The following is a 20,813-nucleotide window of genomic DNA, read 5'->3' as shown; positions in this document are numbered from 1 at the left end:
GCAGCTCAGGTCTGTGTTTCGGGCGGGAGTACCAAAGAGATCACCTTAGCTCTTTTAAGCTCCCTCTTGCTTCTCCACATAACCCTGCACCCACTCAGCAGTGCAATGGCTGATTCATTTGGGAGGGATTTCTTTAGAGTAATCCCTTCATTTTATTTTTGCTCTCTTAGCATCTATGAGCAGCTGCCTGAGGTGCGAAAAAGACGGGAAGAAGAAAAGAGAAAATCTGACTATTCTACAAATCGTTTGAAGGCTCAGCTTTATAAAATGGTAGGTGCTTTGATTTGGTTTAATACTCGTACTGCTTTTCCAACAGCTAATATCGAGCTCAAAGCGGCACACGTTAATCACAGTAGAATTAAAACAATCAAACGCAGTAGCATATAAATAACGCAAACAACAGCTGCAAGACAATTAATACAATTCAGTAAAGTCATAGTAACTCATTGTACTGCTGAGATACTTTCTCCCAGCCCCCCCTTGTTTCCACAACAGGCCAGTCTTCTCTGAGTGTCCTTTGGAGAGCGAGAGAGTTGAGGAAGTTCATTGCATTGGGATAAACAGAATTTCCCCAGTGATCAGAGGGTCACAATGAAATGTTTCCTGCAGTTTCCATCTAAAGTACCGTATTTTTTGCTCTATATGACTCACTTTTTCCCTCCCAAAAAGTAAGGGGAAATGTGTGTGCGTCTTATGGAGCGAATACAGGCTGCGCAGCTATCCCAGAAGCCAGAACAGCAAGAGGGATAGCTGCGCAGCGATCCCTCTTGCTGTTCTGGCTTCTGAGATTCAGAATATTATTTTTTCTTGTTTTCCTCCTCCAAAACCTAGGTGCATCTTATGGTCTGGTGCGTCTTATAGAGCGAAAAATACGGTACTTGGCTTGCTGCCCAGATTAGCTCCATGCATCAAATATGACGACCTTCCCCCTGCCCCAGTCCCTAAAATCTGTAGACGCCAAAAGCAGCCACTGCAAATTTGTTGGAAGGAAGAGTGCTCTTGTTCTGGGGGCCACTCTGAGATCCAAATGGGCCGCAGGCTCTTCTTATGTTCAGACTTCACCTGATTCAGTTTTTCAGTGGGGAGGGGAAACGGGAGTTTTGGCAGACAAGAGGCTCTCTTGCAGTGCCCTGATTTATCCCTGGCGACCACACTTTTCAACCCTCCATATACCGCCCGGGTCAACAAAACAAGCACTCATTTAAAAGGTGATGCTGCCTGGGAGGGGCAGAGCGAGGGAAACTGCCCAGGTATGCTGCTGCCATGCGCCAATGCAATCAGGAACACCTGGCTTCTGCACATGAACACGTGCAGTTGCTTCCTCCTGAGCTGAACCGGTTGTCAGTGCCATCTGCATAAAGGGACGCGGGTGGTGCTGTGGTCTAAACCACTGAGCCTCTTGGGCTTGCCGATCAGAAGGTCGGTGGTTTGAATCCCCACAATGGGGTGAGCTCCCATTGCTCGGTCCCTGCTCCTGCCAACCTAGCAATTTGAAAGCACGCCAGTGCAAGTAGATAAATAGGTACCACTCCGGCGGGAAGGTAAACGGCATTTCCGTGAGCTCTGGTTTCCGTCATGGTGTTCCATTGCGCCAGAAGCGGTTTAGTCCTGCTGGCCACATGACCCGGAAAGCTGTCTGTGGACAAACGCCGGCTCCCTCGACCTGAAACCAAGATGAGCACCACAACCTCATAGTCACCTTTCACTGGACTTAACCGTCCAGGGATCCTTTACCTTTTACCTTTACCAGTGCCATCTACTCTGACCGGTAGCAGCTCTCTTTGATCCCCAGCTGAAGCCTTTTCTGACTCTCCTACCTAAAACCCTTTGAACGATTCTGGGATTGAACCTAGTTCTTATAACATGTGCTCTACCACTGAACGACATCTTTGCCTTTAAACATTTGAAGCTGCAGTACAAGGAATGTGGACATTGGTCCACCTAGTCCACTCTTCTCTGGCAAGTGGTGGCTCTGCTAAGGGCTTGGGGGCAGAGAGTCCCCCCCCCAACTCCCCAGTCCTACTACCTTTTAACTGAAGTCATCAGAGATTGAACCGGAGACCTTCAGCATGCTAATCCTGCAGCCTTTCCGGGCTTTAAATAGAAAATAATAATAATAATAATAATAATAATAATAATAATAATAATAATAATAATAATAATACCCCGCCCTCCCCAGCCAAGACCAGGCTCAGGGCGGCTAACACCAAATATAAAAACAATTGATTGAAATACAGCTTAAAAAACAAGATTAAAATACAACATAAAAACATTAAAATGCAGCCTCATTTCAGTGGAAACTCAAATCAAAAACTTTTTTGGGGGTGAAAGCATCAAGTCTTCACAAGGGTAGCTATCCAGACTGGTCCTACGTGGGCCAGAAAAAAGCCAGGGAAGTTAGAATATTTATTTTAAAAATAAAAAAGGAGGGGCAGGGTTGGGATCTCTTATATCAGGGGGTGTCAAGCTAGTGGGGGCCCCAGTTGTCATTACAGTTTCCTTCATCCCTGTCCATTGGCCATCCTGGCTGCTGGGCCAATGGGAATTGGAGGACAACAACATCCAGAGAATCCCCCACAGAAACCTACCCTATAGGATTGCATTGACGGCATTTGATACCCCATTTTCTCCACCCAAGTAGATTCCTAATGTAGCTCAGAGGGCAAGAAGCCATAACAGATCTTGTAGCAAGCACTCAGCCCAGCTGAGGAATCAGTCCTTTCACGTGGACTGTCATTCTGCCCTGCCAAATCCCCACACATGATCCAGTTCTGCGGGGACTTGGAAGCATTTTTCCGCCGTTTACGCCTGAAGGAGTATTTTCAACACACACAACAACAAGACAAAGCAGAACAAGCAACAACTTCACAACACAACACCTCTCAACCCACTGGAGAACAACAACCACCCTCCCAACAGAACACTGACCACCAACTACCACCGAAAAAGTGTTACACAAAAAGGGACTCCACATGGACCCCTCCTGATGTACGCAATACCACACTGGACTTGTACATTGACTGCTTCCGCCACAGAATCCAAACAGATGTGACCAGAAAACACCATCGCCTACAACAAAATCTAAACCATGCTGAAAGGAGAGCCATAGATAATCTCAGAAACAACCCAGACATTATAATTAAAGAAGCGGACAAAGGTGGAGCTGTCGTCATCATGAACAAAACTGACTACATTCAGGAGGCTCACAGACAACTTTCCAATACCGCCTTTTACATAAAATTGGACTCAGACCCCACACAAGAATACAAAAAAGAACTGAGCAAGATTGTTAAGGAGCTACCCCCACACATCCAAGAACAGATCCTCACTAACACACCAACAGAACCTCGACCAGGAACTTTCTATCTTCTACCTAAAATACACAAACCAGGAAATCCAGGACGCCCCATCATTTCAGGTATTGGCACTATTACAGTGGGTGTCTCCGGTTATATGGACTCTGTTCTGAAACCATATGCCATCAGTGCTCCCAGCTATGTACGTGACACCACAGATTTTCTGAGGAAAATACAATCTTTAAATAATCTTCGCAACAATACTATACTAGCTACTATGGATGTGGAATCTCTGTATACCAACATCCCACACAACGATGGTTTACAAGCTATAAGGAACACCATTTCAGATAAAACCACAGTGGACTTTGCCACCAAACTCTGCCAATTTGTCCTTACCCACAACAACTTCAAATTCGGTGATGACCTGTTCCTTCAGATCAGCGGCACAGCAATGGGCACCCGCATGGCTCCACAGTATGCCAACATCTTCATGGCAGATTTAGAACAACGTTTCCTAAACTCCTACCCACTCAAACCTCTCTTGTACCTGCGATACATTGACGATATTTTTATCATCTGGACACATGGTCAACAGACCCTGAACACCTTCCACCAGAAATTCAATGATTTTCACCCCACAATCAACCTAACTATGAATCAATCTATGCAAGAAATACATTTTTTGGACACTACTATAAAAATACAGGATGGGCACATAGACACCACCTTATACCGTAAACCAACTGACCGACAAACATATCTACATGCCTCTAGCTACCATCCCAAACATACCAAACAGTCCATTGTATATAGCCAGGCACTACGTTACAGCCGCATCTATTCCAATTCTACAGACAGAGACTCTCACCTAAGAGATCTACAGCAAACCTTTTTAGAACTAAAATACCCAACAGATGAAGTTAGACAACAGATCAACAGAGCCAGACTGATACCCAGAGAGAACTTGCTGCAAGACAGACCCAAAAAAGAAAATAACAGAACACCTCTAGTCATCACATACAGCTCCCAAGTTAAAACAGTACAACACATCATCAGAGATCTACAACCTCTCCTGGACAATGACAGTTCTCTTTCTCAAGCTCTGGGAGGAAGACCTTTCATTGCCTACAGACAGCCACCCAGTCTTAAACAACTCCTAACCCACAATAATACTACAACCAGACCTAACACGGACACTGGCACCAGAGCCTGCAATAAACCCAGATGCCAACTTTGCTGCCACATACACCCGGACAACACCATTACTGGCCCCAACAACATCACACATACCATCTCGGGACTATTTAATTGCTCATCGTCTAACATTGTGTATGCCATCAAATGCCAACAGTGTCCTTCAGCTCTCTATATTGGACAAACAGGCCAGACCTTACGCCAAAGAATAAACGGACATAAATCGGACATCAGGAATCACAAGACAGAGAAACCAGTAGGAGAACACTTCAATCTCCCAGGACATTCTATACAAGATCTCAAAGTAGCTGTTTTACTACAAAGGAATTTCAGAAATAGACTGGAAAGAGAAGCTGCTGAATTACAACTTATCACCAAACTTAAAACCATGGAGAAACCTGGCCTGAACAAAGACCTTGGATTCTTATCTCATTATACATGACAAAGCCATTTTTCACCTTTTCACCCCTTGCTTCTTCCTGTAAGACCTATTGCAGTCATTAAGAGTCGTCAACAGGCTCATCACAGCTATCTGCCAATCACCGATTCCCACCACCCTTCTGAGTTATACCCCTCCCCACCTTCTCACTATATAGAAGGGTCTGGAAACTTCTGTTTCAGTGTATCTGAAGAAGTGTGCATGCACACGAAAGCTCATACCAAGAACTGACTTAGTTGGTCTTTAAGGTGCTACTGGAAGGAATTTTTTTTGTTTTGACTATGGCAGACCAACACAGCTACCTATCTGTAACTAGATCTTGTAGGGACAAGGTTCCTGGAGGAAGCTTTTCTCACGGCCCGGGATTTAATGATCCATTCAGCAAAGCGGCTGCATGTTAACTGTTCCCGTACATAAAATGCAATTTGCAACGCAGAAAAGGTCCATAAATGCTCGTTGTAAGCATCACGGTAGCTGGCAGTCCCTCACTTTTATGAAATCACGTTATGGGCTCCTATACATACAAGTTTTGCACTGCGATTTAATACAAACAAAATAAAAATGGCATTGTTGACCTTCTTGCCTCTGCTGCTGGCACAGGGAGTGGACTGGGAAGAATGTCAAAGCAGAACTGACTGAACTTTCCTTGCTGTTTGCTTTTTTTTTGTGTGTGTGTGTGTGTGTTTGGTTTTGGGAGGGAGAATTGAGGTCGTTATGTAAGAGTGCTGTGAATATTTAATTACTTATTAATTTATAAATTTCAGTGCAGCCCTTTGTCCAGTTATCACAAGGCAGTTTACAAGATAATCACAGGGCGGTTTGCAATACAGTGGTGCCTCGCAAGACGAAATTAATTCGTTCCACAAGTTTTTTCTTCTTGCGAGTTTTTCGTCTTGCGAAGCACGGTTTCCCATAGGAATGCACTGAAAATCAATCAATGCGTTCCTATGGAAACCGCCTTCAGACCAGGTCCGGGGACAGTCTGTCCCCCGACCTCTTCTGAAGGCTGGGGGGGGGGGACAAGGGCTTTTCTTCCCACCCCCAGCATTTTAAAAAACCCTGAGCCAGCATTTTAAAATCGCCCCAGGACAGCGGAGGACTTCCCCGCTGTCCCGGGGCGATTTAAAAGCCCCCGGGAAGGCAGGCAGGGGGGACAAAGACTTTTGCCCCCCCCCGCTAGCCTTCAGAAGAGGTCCTGGACCTCTTCTGAAGGCGGGCGGGGTGCGAAAGTCTTTGCTCCCCTCCGCCTGCCTTCAAAGCCGTCTGGGACAGCGGAGAAACGCGCTGCGTTTCTCCACTCTCACGGGAAGGCAGGCAGGGGGAGCAAAGACTTTTGCCCCCCGCCGGCCTTCAGAAGAGGTTCTGGACCTTTTCTGAAGGCCGGCGGGGGGGCAAAAGTCTTTGCTCCCCCCGCCTGCCTTCAAAAGCCACCCGGGATAGCGGGAAGCGCTTCCCTGCTATCCCTGACTGCTTTTAAAATGCTGGCGGTGAGGAGCAAAGCCTTTCGGCCCCCGCCGGCCTTCCTGGACCTCTTCTGAAGGCCGGGGGGGGGGAAAGGCTTTGCTCCCCACCGCCAGCATTTAAAAGAGGTCCCCGGAGATTTCCCTATGGGCTTTCTTCTTGCGAAGCAAGCCCATAGGGAAATTCGTCTTGCGAAGCAACTCGCAAACGGAAAACCCTTTCGTCTTGCGGGTTTTTCGTCTTGCGAGGCATTCGTCTTGCGGGGCACCACTGTATAACATTAGGGAAAGCCCATGGGCTTCTTCCCATTGCATGTGAAGTCCTCCCACAAGCCAGAAGCCCAGTGAACACAACAGAGTGCAGGTGAAGCTCCAAATCAAGTCATTACTAAATCCTGACCAGGTGTGCGCGCTGGACTAAAATATTCTATATCCAGTGGAGGTACACCCACCAGAACAGTGCTGTGAATTTTGTAAATTAACAAAAGACCAGCCTTTATCAACAGACACCCCCCCCCAGCCTGTATTTTAACATGCGTTTAAAGTAAAGCGACATAAGAACGTCTTATTAAGAACTGACATTTGCAAGGAATTAGTCTTTTAATGTGACCGGTGATTCCCTGCGTGTTCACATCAAGCAGGCGTTTTTGCAGCACTATTTTTTTTGACACCACCAAAAAAGGATTCTGTTTCAGGAAGCCATGGTAAACCACCAAAGTTGGAAAAACAGGGGGGAAATATAGTTGTGAATTTGACTTTTCGCCACAGGGCGGCACTGCAGTAAACATAATGAAATGGCCACAGATGCAAAGCCTGTGCCTCCCACCATGGCATTGAGGGCCAGCAATTCATAGCTTTTTAAAAAACCAAATTATTCTAGGGCAGCACAAGCCAAAATGGCTCTTTGGACACTGGCCTTTTTGGTTTACTGTGTTTTAACTGCTTTGATAATTTCTCCAAAAGCTGGCTGTCCATGCTGTCGGAGGCAGTATGCTTCTGAATACAATTTGTTGGGAATTGTGCTGGTCCCGTGGATTACCCGAGAGGCGAGGTCCAAGTCCCGTCCGTGGTCAAAGGCGCAACGGGGAGGCAGTCCGTAGTAGCTGAAGCTGGGTGCAGGGCAGGGAGTCAGGTGAAGTCAGGAACAGGCTTGCAAGCAGGGAGCCAGGGCGGGTCAGGAGCTCCGGCAGAAAAGCAGGACGGTTCAGGCAGGAACTAGCAACCAACAATTTTCCTCCTGCAACTTGGGACCGGGGCTGGCTGGCTTTTATCTGCCCCGAGGCATAGGGCAGCCCCGATCCTCTATTGACTCGCCTCTCCTGGCCTGGAGGCGAGCACTCCTCCTGCCTCTGCAGCTCAGGAGAGGGCGGGGGGTTACTGGACCCAGAGGCAGCCTCAGCTTCCCCTGACAGGGCTGAGGGTGGAGCACCTGCAGGCAATGGGTCCTCCATCACATCAGGAACCAGAGCAGACTCAGCTGGTGCCTGCACCTGAGGATCCAGCACAGGTGAGGACCCTTCAGGCTCAAGCCCCAGCCCCGGCTCAGCTGGTTCTGGAGGTGGGGACTCCTGTGCAGGCTGGGATCCCTAAGGTTCAGCGTCCGAGTCCAAATCCCAGGCCATCACAGGAATCACAATTGAGGGAGTGTTGTTGCTTTCAAGTCCTGCTTGCAGGCCTTCCCATAGACATCTGGTTAGCCACTGTGAGAGCAGAGTGCTGGGCTAGAAGGACTTTTGGACTGAACCCCAGAAGCTGGGCTCTTGTCACGTCCATAATTTCCTGTGCTACACCTTCTGTTTCCACAGCACAGGATGGGTGGGCAGAGGATGGATGCTTGATGGCAGTAGGTGGTTTGCCCTCTCTGCATGGGTATCGTTATGGCATCGCAGTGATGATAAGCCTAACAGATTTATCGTTTTCTTTCTCCGCAGAAAGTCACCAACCATATTTTGGGAAGAAAAGTACCTTGGGAGTGATGTCGAAAACAAGCAAGCAACCTTTTATTTCAATAAAACCTATCACACCTACTGAATATTTCACCACCTTCCCTGTTTGAGATGAAAAGTGTGTGAACAGATTACTTGGCTGGTTTTTCCAATTATGCAAAAGAGATTTCATTAATGTTAATTAGTATTTTGAGGTGTCCTTCCTAGCATAATCTGACTGCTTCTACATATTTTGAATCTCACGAGGATTAAAAACAGGTTTCCGATAAATAATTGACTTTTAGTAGTGTGCATTTACTCTCCGAGATCATAGTAGCTTAGAATTAATTTATCAGAACAATGCAATCAGTGGGTTTTGTTTGTTTGTATATGTGTGTGTGTGTGGTTGTTTGTTAATTTATTTGATACTTGAATTTTGGGGTGTTTTGTACTTTTTTATAGTTGAGTTGCTCCCCTGTATCTTTGTTTTTCTACTACTGAAAAAATTAAATATCTGAAGACTCTGACTTCCAGCACTTCTACTTCTCATTTTCTTTTGGTGTTGCTCCATGTGAGGGTATACAGGGTGTTAGGAGATGGGTAGTACTTCTGGCGGGGAACCTGTCGTGCTCCTTCTGGGGTAGTTTGTTGACCTTTGGTCCCCACTCTGCACTCAGCTCTCACCTGTGGCTCCTAGAAACTGCCAGCATGCGGCAGCAGCCACACCTAGGAAACAGCTTCGACTGGTCGGCTAAAGCAGGTGATGGGAGCTGATGGGTCTCAAACCCTCTGTGAGTCAGGGGCTTTCCCTGTATGAAGACAGGCTTCTGTAGTTTGAGCAGATGAGACCAATAGTGGGTCCAGTGGTTAAGAAGTGAGTTTCTGCCCATGTTGTAGAGGGAAGCATGGGGCAGGTGAGGCTTGTCAGCCTGGGAAGGGAGCCCCTCTAGGAGAAGGAAAACTCTGAACCTAAACCTCTGCTGCCTTGCGGGTTATCTTTGGAAGGAGAAAAGATTAAGGGTTAAGCCCAACATGATGAGAGGCAGGACTGAGATTTGGATATGCTTCGAGGTTCAAACTGTGGGAAGCCATAAAATCAAAATTACAATTCGGAAGACAATTTGATCTTTTTTTTTTTATTGGATTATGATTTGATATGTTAATTGGATGTTTTTATTGGAAAATTAATAAACACTCTAACAAAAAAAAAGAGCTAAGCCCTGCATAAGTGGGGTCCCTGAGACGGTTGGATGGCGCCTGGTACACCTCCTTCCGGCAACTCCTACCACCAGGCTGGTGCCAGGTGTCTTGCTCTACTTTCCTATGGACCCCATCAGCGAGGCCGAGAGACCTCCAGGCTTGCACCTCAGGGAGGTCACTTTGGTGCTGCTAACACAGCAGTTTGACTTCACCCCTGAAAGCACACTCCATTGTCTCTTGATGCAGGTGGATGCCAACATGTGGGAGGCAGGGGAAAGAGATTTCTGGTTTCCAGGGTTTCTGCAGCTAGGCTTAGTGCTTCCTATATTCATCCTCATTCATCTTTACCCTGGCTTTTGGTACTTGAGATTTCTATTTTCAGGAACCACCTTATTTCTGTGATTGTGTTTTAAACTGTGATAAGGATACAGTGGTACCTCGGGTTAAGAACTTAATTTGTTCTGGAGGTCCATTCTTAACCTGAAACTGTTCTTAACCTGAAGCACCACTTTAGCTAATGGGGCCTCCCGCTACCGCTGTGCAATTTCTGTTCTCATCCTGAAGCAAAGTCCTTAACCCGAGATACTATTTCTGGGTTAGCGGAATCTGTAACCTGGAGCATCTGTAACCCGAGGTACCACTGTAATAATGTTGAATATACCCATGCAAAAAGCTTTGTTTCACTACTCCTTACTAAAGATATGTCTGTGGTTCCTCACAGCCGCTTCGCTTTTCTTCTTGACTGCATCTTACGCTTCCTTCCCTCCGAACTGCGTGGGCTCTCCTTTGGGCAAAGTATCCTTTTTTTATATAGGGTTGAATCCTGGCCAAAGGCAGCTGTGCATCGTTCCGTGAGTTGCCTGTGCGCACACCGAGGACATTGCAAAAAGCAGGGTGGGGTTCAGCTTGATGGGGATTGGAAGTAGCTGGAGCTATGCAGGGTCAACAGAGAAATGGGCCCTTTGGGGATTGGTTTGAACAAGGGAAAACAAATTTCCATGGCAGATTGAAGAGAGGTCTGTGCTAGTACACATCAGATTCATCGTGCAAAACTAAGTACGTGTTTAATCCACACAGGAAATTTCTATATTCTTGCAAACAATAGGCATAACAGCATATAAATCTTAATTTAATTGCTGTTTAATTGTAAATGCTGTCCTCTTATTAGGTTGGCAAACCAGGTGAGGGTAGCCGATGGGTCTTAAATTCTCAGCGAGTTAGGGACTTGTCTGTCCCCTGCATACAAAGACAGGCTCTGGCAGATTGAGCGGACGAGACCAATAGTGGGTCCAGTGGTCAAGAAGGCGGTTTCTGCACCTGCTGTAGAGGGAAATGGAGGGGATAAACCCTGAGGAACAATCCATACCCCCTAAGGCTAAGGAGTTAACCCTGTACAAATCTGGAGTCCCTAAGATGGTTGGATGACATCTTCTGTTCCTCCTTCCGGCAACTTCTGCAGCCAAACTGGTTCCAAATATATTATTTTGCTTTCATTGGGACAACAACAGCAAGGCCCCAAAAGGGGGGGGGGATCTTGCCGTCCAGACAGCCCAGGACCTCCAGACACACTGCAGAAGTCACTTCGGTGCTGCATCCCAAGTCTGCATGGTCACACTCCTCTCTCGGCAATGTCTGCACTGGCTTGGCCATGTCCACAGCATGGAATATGGCAGGATCCCCAAGAATGCGCTCTCTGTGGGGAGCTGGCTTCAACCACCAAGCCCATTGGCAGACCGACTCTGCGTTACAAAGATGTCTGCAAATGTTACATGAAGGCCGGTAACACCAACTCTGCCGTGCGAGAATCCCTTGCCAGTGACCGCAGTTCCTGGAGACAGACAGTGTGGGAGCCAGAGGCAGAGGTTTGTAAATACTGCAGGGTGCCCCCTGACATTCCTCTGGGCAATGATTACCTTATATGGTAAAGGGGCAATAAAAGCTTGGCCGGATGTAGGTAACATGAGATTGGCAAACGGCTATGCGGCTGGTCAGAACAAAGGAGAATAAATCGGAGAAGGGCAGACAGAGGGGCTACTCTCTCATATCATGGAAATATTACTGGCTTTCTGCGTCTTTATTTTACCCTAAAGAAGTGCCACTTGTAATGGCAGGCTCCAACAAGTGGTGCCCTCTCTGAGGCTCAATTAAAAGAAGAGGAAAACTTAAAAGGAAGCAGTGTGAGGCTGACTTCAGACTTCAAAGAGAACCGAGAGAAGCAACTTAAAGGAAACAGTCTGAGGCAGACTAAGAGGATTTTAAAAGACACTGTGAGAGGACTTCGATCCAAGCAGTGGATATCATCGGCTCACCACGTCCGGAAAGGATTTCAAAGCGCTTATACATCTTTAAAAAAAGATCCCGGTGAGTCGATCCCTTATATATTGATTTTAGAAATATGGGCAGTTCCCTGTCATTTCCGCAACAGAAATTTTTAAAGGACTTACAATTTCTCCTCTCCTCCAACAAATTGGAAGTCCCTGATGGCGATTTGATACAGCTCATTCAAGCCATCGATGAGCACTGCCCCTGGCTTGCTGCAAATGGGACATGGGAACTAAAACAATGGGATAAGATTGGAGCACATTTTCATGGACACCCCAGTTTCAGTGTTCGAATTTTAAATGCTTGGTGTAAGATTCGTTATGCTATGGGCTCTTTATCAACAAAAAATATCTCCATGGTTGGAGATAATTTTTTAATTCAGCATGCTGTTCTGCCATGTGTTCCAGCACTTGCTTTGCCAGCAGCCCCAGACCCCAAGCCTCCAGACTACAGTTCCTCACCAGAGGACCCAATCCTGCAAAAATACAGTGGTCTGGCTGGAAATGACCCTGCTCTTTCAGCAGCAGAATCAGCTACCCCTTTTCAACGTGCAGTCCTTGCCTACTCCTTATCATAGGATACCATGGCATTCCCTGTTATTGTGCCCCCTGCTGGTGCCCCAGCAGGAACTCAAGCCGAGCACCAACCTTTTGACTTTAAAATCTTGAAAGAGCTGCAGCAGTCAGTAAAAGTCAAGGAACAAATACAGCAAATGGGAACTTTACAACCTGACATGGCAAATCCAAATATGCTCCCATGAGAATATCAGTTGGCAGTGATTGATTTAAAGTACTGTTTCTTCTCTATCCCACTGGATCCAGCAGACAGGGAACGGTTTGCTTTTACATTGCCAGTATATAACAATTCGCAGCCCACCCAGCGATATCAGTGGATTGTCCTGCCTCAGGGCATGTGGAACTCCCCTACACTTTGTCAACATTTTGTGGGTGAAGCATTGAAACCTTTCCGCATGTACCACCTAGAGGACAAGCCTTTGTGGGTTCCAGCTCGATGCGTGCAGCCATGGCGAGTCCCTTCAATTGCGGAAGTGCCTTCCCCACCATCTGCCTCGCCATCCTTTGTTGCACTGTTATACAAGGAAGAGAAGCAGACGACCCAGTCCAGTTGAAACCACCATATTTCACCTTATCAGCTGGCAAGCCGCTGTCATCAGAATCCTACTCTGGCTGGCAGCATCCACGGCTCAGCCACTCTCGAACTATAAGAACAGCCTTGTTGAATAAGACTTTTAGGGGAGAAAATTATCATAAGATATGGAGGGATAATATTTTTGTACAAGATATGATTATGTTTACCAGTTTATTGCATGCTTCTAAATGTTCTAAATGTTCTAAATGTTGGTTATGTATGCACATGCCCCCTTTTGCCAGCCATTCAGGCTTAATGCTTCATGGTGGATCCTTTCAATTTACAAATATTATATCCCCTAAGCAAACCTTTTGGCCTCCAGTACAATTGACCCTCCATGAGCCTGCCCCCATTTGTTTTCAAATTAGAGAGGGGAAAGAATCATGGGGCATATATCCAAACTGTCAATATACATTGAAATTCATGTTTAATAGCTCTTGTTCTCTTACAGGAACATACAGTGACCAATCTCAGTGCTATAGGAGTGACAACAGTGCATGGCTAATAAACTAGAAAGGAAGCCTACCATGCAGCTTGGAATCAGAATTCTTATATTCTTGGCTTCCGGATGGAAGTTGGCTTCGACATTTATTAATTTTAGTGATTATTATAGTAGTTATTTGCATTATTTTGTGTTGCTATATACAATGTATTCCTTCTTTAATTTCTATGTGTACTGCATGGTTCTCCAGTCCGCGGCCCGCTTCCGGTTTCACAAGAGTTGCTTATCGCACTCGATATTGGTGCTGACATTTATGACTCTGATTAATAAAATAAAGAAAGAGGGCATGTGGGAGTCATAAAGCCAGAGGCAGAGGTTTGTAAATACTGCAGGGTGCCCCCTGACATTCCTCTGGGCAATGATTACCTTATATGGTAAAGGGGCAATAAAAGCTTGGCCGGATGTAGGTAACATGAGATTGGCAAATGGCCATGCGGCTGGTCAGAACAAAGGAGAATAAATCGGAGAAGGGCAGACAGAGGGGCTGCTCTCTCATATCATGGAAATATTACTGGCTTTCTGCGTCTTTATTTTACCCTAAAGAAGTGCCACTTGTAATGGCAGGCTCCAACAAGACAGCAGTGACCAGAGGAGCTTGGAGAGAAGAAAGGCCATGGTGCATCTGCAGCAGCACAACCAGGCACCCTCATCTGCCCCAGCTGCAACAAAACATGTCTCTCCTGTATCAGTCTCTACTCTCCAACAGTTTAGCTTCACCCCCAGAGGCACACTGCATTGTCTCTTGAGAGATGGGTGCCAACAGAACCATAAATCATCCAGACTGTGATATTTCCAGTTCATCTCCTTGCACAGCACAAGTGATCTAGTCTCCTTTTTAAAAAAATGCATTTTATGACTTTTATTTAACATAAATCAAACAAACAAAACAAATACAGTAAAGTTCCATAATCTTAAACCCACATTATTTCATCGCTCTGCCGAGCGCAGACTTCCCTCCCTCCCTCCAACAGGTTTTCATTTTCCACTTTTCTTTCCGCAGTTTCTTAATAACATCCTATCCACATCACAATATTTATTTTAATCCTGCTACAGTCTTTAGACTTCTACAATTATTATATACTCCACAAATTTACTCCTCTCTCTTCTGAACTTTGTTTCCTCTTGGTTACGAATCCTGTAAGTCAATTTTGCTAATTCCACATATTCTACCATTTTTGTCTGCCACTCCTCCAATGTTGGTAATTCCTGTGTCTTCCATTTTTGGGCTACCAAGATTCTAGCAACAGTCGTGGCATACATGAATAATCTCTGGTCTACTTTTCCTATTTCTTCACCTATCAAGCAGCAAAAAAGCTTCCAGTTTTTTTTGGAATGTATATTTAAATAACTTTTTCAGCTCATCATAAATCATATCCCAAAATTTTTTCATTTTCTCACATGTCCACCACATGTGATCTGTTTTTTTAAAAATAATATTTATTAAGAGTTTAAAGATTACAGAAAAAAAGAAAAAGAATTAAACAAAACAATACAATACAGAAACAAAAACACTTCATATACATAACAAAACAAAACAAAAACAATTAAAAGCACATCCAATACTTTCAATATCTTATCTTTCGTTTACTTGTTTCAGCGACCTCCTCGCACCTCCCTTTTTTGTATTCCACTTCAATTAACTGTTTCAGCAAATCCTTTCCATCTTCCTCAATTTTCTGTCCTATAATTTATCTTAACACATTCTGACCTTATTTTCCCCTTTAATCCATTAACAATCTATTTGTACTTAATTCTTTATAACATTTCTGCTAAAGCCATATGACTTCATTCCAACATCTTTCTAACATTCACACCACATGTGATCTAGTCTTCTAACTGCTTTGCTCTTTCGCAGTAGGGGACTACTGACCTGATTAAACATGACAAATGTGGAAAGCAAGATATTTGAGGAAAGGCAGGCATTTGCCTTTAACTGAGAAGTCTTTCTGTTTTCTGAACTCAGATATCTGACTCTTATCTAAAGACATCTTGAAAGAGAGAGGAGGAGGGAGAAACTGCAATAGGGCTCTCTTTACACCCATATGAAGTTGGAATGCTCGCTCACCCGCAGAGAACGCAGCCTGAATCTGTAAACAGGAAAAACATCTAAAGGCATGTCAGCTGAATTAGCACATGCAACCCGTGAGCTCTCTAGCCTGCCAGATACTTCTGGCCTAAACTCCCTTGAGTTTGCAAGTTGTACTTGCGAGTAATCTTTTATAGGGGATTTCATCTGTCACACTGAAACCCCTGTTCTCCTGCACCGGCGATAGGATTTTATGCTGCAAAAGTGGAATTGCATAAAAGAGCGTTGGGAGTTCACCAGCGGTTCAGTAGCACGATCCATGAAGTTTGCTGCCTGCAAAGTCTTCAAGATGGCAATGCAGTGGTACAGTGGTATGGCAGGTTACAGACGCTTCAGGTTACAGACTCCACTAACCCAGAAATAGTACCTCGGGTTAAGAACTTTGCTTCAGGATGAGAACAGAAATCACGCGGCGGCGCGGCAGCAGCGGGAGGCCCCATTAGCTAAAGTGGTGCTTCAGGTTAAGAACAGTTTCAGGTTAAGAACGGACCTCCAGAACAAATTAAGTTCTTAACCCGAGGTACCACTGTACTAGTGTGAGACACCAGCTTTGAACGACGAAGGCCATCCTCATCTGGTGCTACTGATGTGAGATCTTTCTGCGCTGTCGTTTGGTGGTTGAATTCTAAACCAGAAATTATGTGAACTTTACACTCTTAAGAACCTTCCAGAGAGGAGGAAGGGGGAGAGAGTATGGACCTGGGATCGTGGTAGTTTGAGATGGGACACACCCCAGAAGAAGAAAGAAACTGGGAAATAATGGATGATGAAGAAACAGGAGCAAGATGGCAGTGAACAGAGGCAGGAGTCAGATGTGTTAGAAACAGGTGACCTGGTGTCTCTGGAGTGCCCCCTCCTTCCTCTCGCACCAGAGGTGCCCTTCAGGTCTCGGAGCAGAAAGCCAAACAGAGACAGAGAGATTCCCTTAGCAGCCACCATAGGCCGCAAGAGGTCTTTGAGCCCTAGGAAGTAACTGCCAGGGGGGTGGAACGGCAATCTGAGCAACATCGACTCAAACGTGAAGCTGTACATTTCACATCTTCCTGTGTTTCTGTAATAATAATAATGATGATGATGATGATTTATTTATACCCCGCCCATCTGGCTGGGTTTCCCCCGACACACTGGGCGGCTTCCAACAAAAGATTAAAATACAGTGGTCTGTTAAACATTAAAAGCTTCCCTAAAAAGGGCTGCCTTCAGATGTCTTCTAAAAATCTGGTAGTTGTTGTTCTCTTTGACATCTGGTGGGAGGACGTTCCACAGGGCGGGTGCCACCACCAATAAGGCCCTCTGCCTGGTTCCCTGTAACTTGGCTTCTCGCAGTGAGGGAACCGCCAGAAGGCCCTCGGTGCTAGACCTCAGTGTCTGGGCTGGACGATGGGGATGGAGACGCTCCTTCAGGTATACTGGACCGAGGCCGTTTAGGGCTTTCAAGGTCAGCACCAACACTGTAGATTAAGAGGAGTGAAAAAGCTCTCCCCGAGTCTCTTATTTCACTAGGCAGATAGCCAGTGAGCTCTTGACAGCACCTCCTGACATCCTATCAAAGCCCACAATTCTGTTTAAGGGATTCTTCTAATCTAATGATGGGGAACTGGTGGCCCTCCAGGTATTGGATTACAATATTCATCATCCCTGAAACTTCCTGGCTGGGGCAGATGGGAGTTGTAATCCAACAGCGTCTTGAGGGCCACAGAGCCCAACCCTGTGCAAAGCACAGCGTACTCCCAGAATCTCAGGAGAGATTTGCACCTTCCTTCTAAGTGATGCAAGTCTTTCAGCTGGGCATGGAATAGATCAAGGGGACAGCAAGCCTGGACTTAATTTTTAGTGATGCCCAGGACCTGGTGCGAGGTGTTCAGTGTTGTCGAATCAGTTGGCAACTGTGACCATAGTGCTATTAAATTACCGTATTTTTTGCTCTACAAGACTCACTTTTTCCCTCCTAAAAAGTAAGGGGAAATGTGTGTGCGTCTTATGGAGCGAATGCCGGCTGCGCAGCTATCCCAGAAGCCAGAACAGCAAGGGGGATTGCTGCTTTCACTGCGCAGCGATCCCTCTTGCTGTTCTGGCTTCTGAGATTCAGAATATTTTTTTTCTTCTTTTTCTCCTCCAAAAACTAGGTGCGTCTTGTGGTCTGGTGCGTCTTATAGAGCGAAAAATACGGTAAATTAAATGGCCAACTGCCGAGAAAATCTAGCACGGTCACGTTTGATTTCAAAACAGGAAGCTTCCTCAAAATGGGAATTGGCAGAAAACGGAAGTTGCAAAAGCAAAACCAAGAGAGTCACTCACTCCAAAAATGCTTGAATATTGTTTGAAGATGCAATATGAGGAGCTCAGTTGGGGGTTTGTACCACAGATCATGGTAGGTACCACAAGGGCCAAGACGAGGCTAACATGGTTCAGAAGCGGAATTAAAGGAGCTATTAGATGCAACAAGGTTTCCTGGGGGGGGGGGAATGGAAGTCTTGTCCAAATGAGGAACGTAAACATTGGCCAAAGAAATGCTAGCAGACAAAAAGGGATGCTAAAAAAAGAATTTGAGGAGCATGTTGCTAAAAACATAAGCACCAACCAGTTGTTTATATGTGTTAGTAGCAGGAGACTGGCTAGGGAAGTGTTTGGACCCTTGGATGACAAGGGAATCAAAGCAGATATGGTGATTGCAGAGAAACCGAATGAATTATTTGCATCTGTCTCCACAGCAGAAGAAACAGGGCAGAGCCCGGTGGCAGAAGTTAACTTTTGCCAGAATACTTGTGCACATTCAGAATGCCAGAATACTATGCACACATATACACATGCACACATATATAATTGTTATTGAATTTTCTGTTTTACAATTTAGAATACTCATTTAAACATCCATAAAATATCAATGATTTCCCTTCTCTTTCCATGGTTCATTTTGCATATCATAAATCCCTGCATATTTTACATAAACTAAAGCATTCAATATTCCTTTATTTTATCCATCAAGACTCATTTACACTGTTGGAATTTATCTTAATGCTGCCCATGTTTTCAACGGTACACAATTCCCCCCCCCCCATATATTAAATTAAAAAAAAATTCCAGTCTTCTCTAAATGTACGTTCTTCTTGCTCTCTTATTCTATATGTTAAGCTGATGGAATATGTGCAGCCTGCAGACTTAAGTTCTTAAGTTCCCATTCTTCTTTAAGTTGGGACCTCACTCGTTTTCCATTTGGGGGCTAACAAAACACATGGGCCCATGACACTATAATGGCTTGGTTTCACACGGTTGTGAAGCGAGCCTCACCAACTCGGGGGCATGTTCAACGGTGCTCCTGCAGATCATGTCGGTGACTGAGCTGGGCTCAGGTGTTCAGGGCTTTGTAAACAACAACAACATCATCTCTGAAGGAGTGGGCATATAGCTTGGGGGTACCCAGTGGCGTGAGGTCAATGGACATGGGGTTCTAATAATAAAAAGAATTTATTATTTATACCCCGCTCATCTGGCTGGGCTTCCCCAGCCACTCTGGGTGGCTTCCAACAAAATATCAAAATACCGTAATACATCAAACATTTAAAACTTCCCTAAACAGGACTGCCTTCAGATGTCTTCTAAAAGTCTGCTACAGTGGTACCTCGGGTTAAGAACTTAATTCATTCCAGAGGTCCGTTCTTAACCTGAAACTGTTCTTAACCTGAAGCACCACTTTAGCTAATGGGGCCTCCTGCTGCCGCCGCTCCGCCGCCACGCGATTTCTGTTCTCATCCTGAAGCAAAGTTCTTAACTCGAGGTACTATTTCCGGGTTAGCGGAGTCTGTAACCTGAAGCGTATGTAACCCAAGGTACCACTGTAGTTGTTGTTCTCTTTGATATCTGGTGGGAGGGTGTTCCACAGGGCATGTGCCACCACCGAGAAGGCCCTCTGCCTGGTTCCCTGTAACTTGGCTTCTCACGGGGGGGGGGGGGGACGACCACCAGAAGGCCCTCAGCGCTGGACCTCAGTGTCTGGGCTGAACGATGGGGGTGGAGACGCTCCTTCAGATATACAGGACCGAGGCCATTTAGGGCTTTAAAGGTCAGCACCAACACTTTGAATTGTGCTCAGAAACGTACAAGGGCCTTGAACCTGTCTCAGGAGCAAGTGGGCACACATTCTCAGGTAACCACTGAATTCTCCTTCCGTTAGCTCTGCTTGCAGGTATCTGCTACCTGGGGTCTTTCTGTGAAATGCCTGCACCCTAAATGAGTCTATAGCTGTATCATCAACAGCTTATGCAGCTATTTCAAAACCCGGCCTGCAGATGAAATTGAACTCTTTTGTGGAGATAACCACTTCCCTTCCGGGTGGTGATGAGCCACTGACTCACCAGTTTTCTGAAAATATGTCAGTGTTTCTTCTTTTCATCTGCATCATCCCTCTTTCCATTCTCTAGCTGCTGCTGTTTTTCATCATAGTTGCAGGATGTCCACTTCCGAGTGTGGGATTGAGAGAAAGCGTGAAAGGGTAACTTCTGCCCTGAGAAGCAACAAAAAATAATTGAATTTTCTATCAGACCTTTCTGTGGCCCTTAAAGTGGTGATATGGGAGACTGCACACATCCATCTCTGCTGCTCTTCCCACCTCCTAAAGGTAAAGGTAAAGGTACCCCTGCCTGTACGGGCCAGTCGTGTCCGACTCTAGGGTTGTGCACCCATCTCACTTAAGAGGCCGGGGGCCAGCGCTGTCCGAAGACATTTCTGGGTCACGTGGCCAGCGTGATGAAGCTGCTCTGGCGAGCCAGCACCAGCTCAGCACACGGAAACGCCGTTTACCTGCCCGCTATAAAGCGGTCCCTATTTATCTACTTGCACCTGGGGGTGCTTTCGAACTGCTAGGTTGGCAGGCGCTGGGACCGAAAGACGGGAGCTCACCCCGCTGCAGGGATTCGAACCGCCAACCATGTGATCGGCAAGCCCTAGGCACTGAGGTTTTACCCACAGCGCCACCCGCGTCCCTTCCCACCTCCTAAATCTCCCCAAATGGCTTATGTGCTACACAACACATGCATGGGGTTTGGCTTCAGCAAAATTTAGGACCTTGCAAAATCTTTTTAATATTCCTTTTGTTCTATTTTTTAAAATATCTGATTTCTAGCTCTTATGGGCAGGAGCCAGGAGATATCTAAGACTGCATCTTGAGCAGTGGTTCTCTTAAGTTATCTCCCTCTTGGACTACTGCAATGCGCTCTACATGGGGCTACCTGTGAAGGTGA

At 45.8% G+C, this 20,813-nt stretch overlaps 1 protein-coding gene across 1 annotated transcript in view; it reads left to right on the top strand.

Moving 5' to 3' along the window:
- ALMS1 (ALMS1 centrosome and basal body associated protein) overlaps positions 1–8,851 on the top strand; it is a 78,451-nt gene extending 69,600 nt beyond the window's left edge. The window contains exons 18-19 of the mRNA XM_083756158.1: positions 171–270; positions 8,324–8,851. Coding sequence (XP_083612284.1) covers positions 171–270; positions 8,324–8,368 — 145 coding nt within the window. The 3' untranslated portion in view covers positions 8,369–8,851. The remainder of the gene's footprint in view (positions 1–170; positions 271–8,323) is intronic.
- The last annotated feature ends 11,962 nt before the right edge of the window (positions 8,852–20,813 follow it).

Source organism: Podarcis gaigeae (assembly GCF_964106915.1).
Source record: "Podarcis gaigeae genome assembly, chromosome: 9".
NCBI lineage: Eukaryota > Metazoa > Chordata > Lepidosauria > Squamata > Lacertidae > Podarcis > Podarcis gaigeae.
The sequence above is the reverse complement of the archived record's forward strand: the minus strand, read 5'-3'. Positions and strand labels throughout refer to the sequence as shown.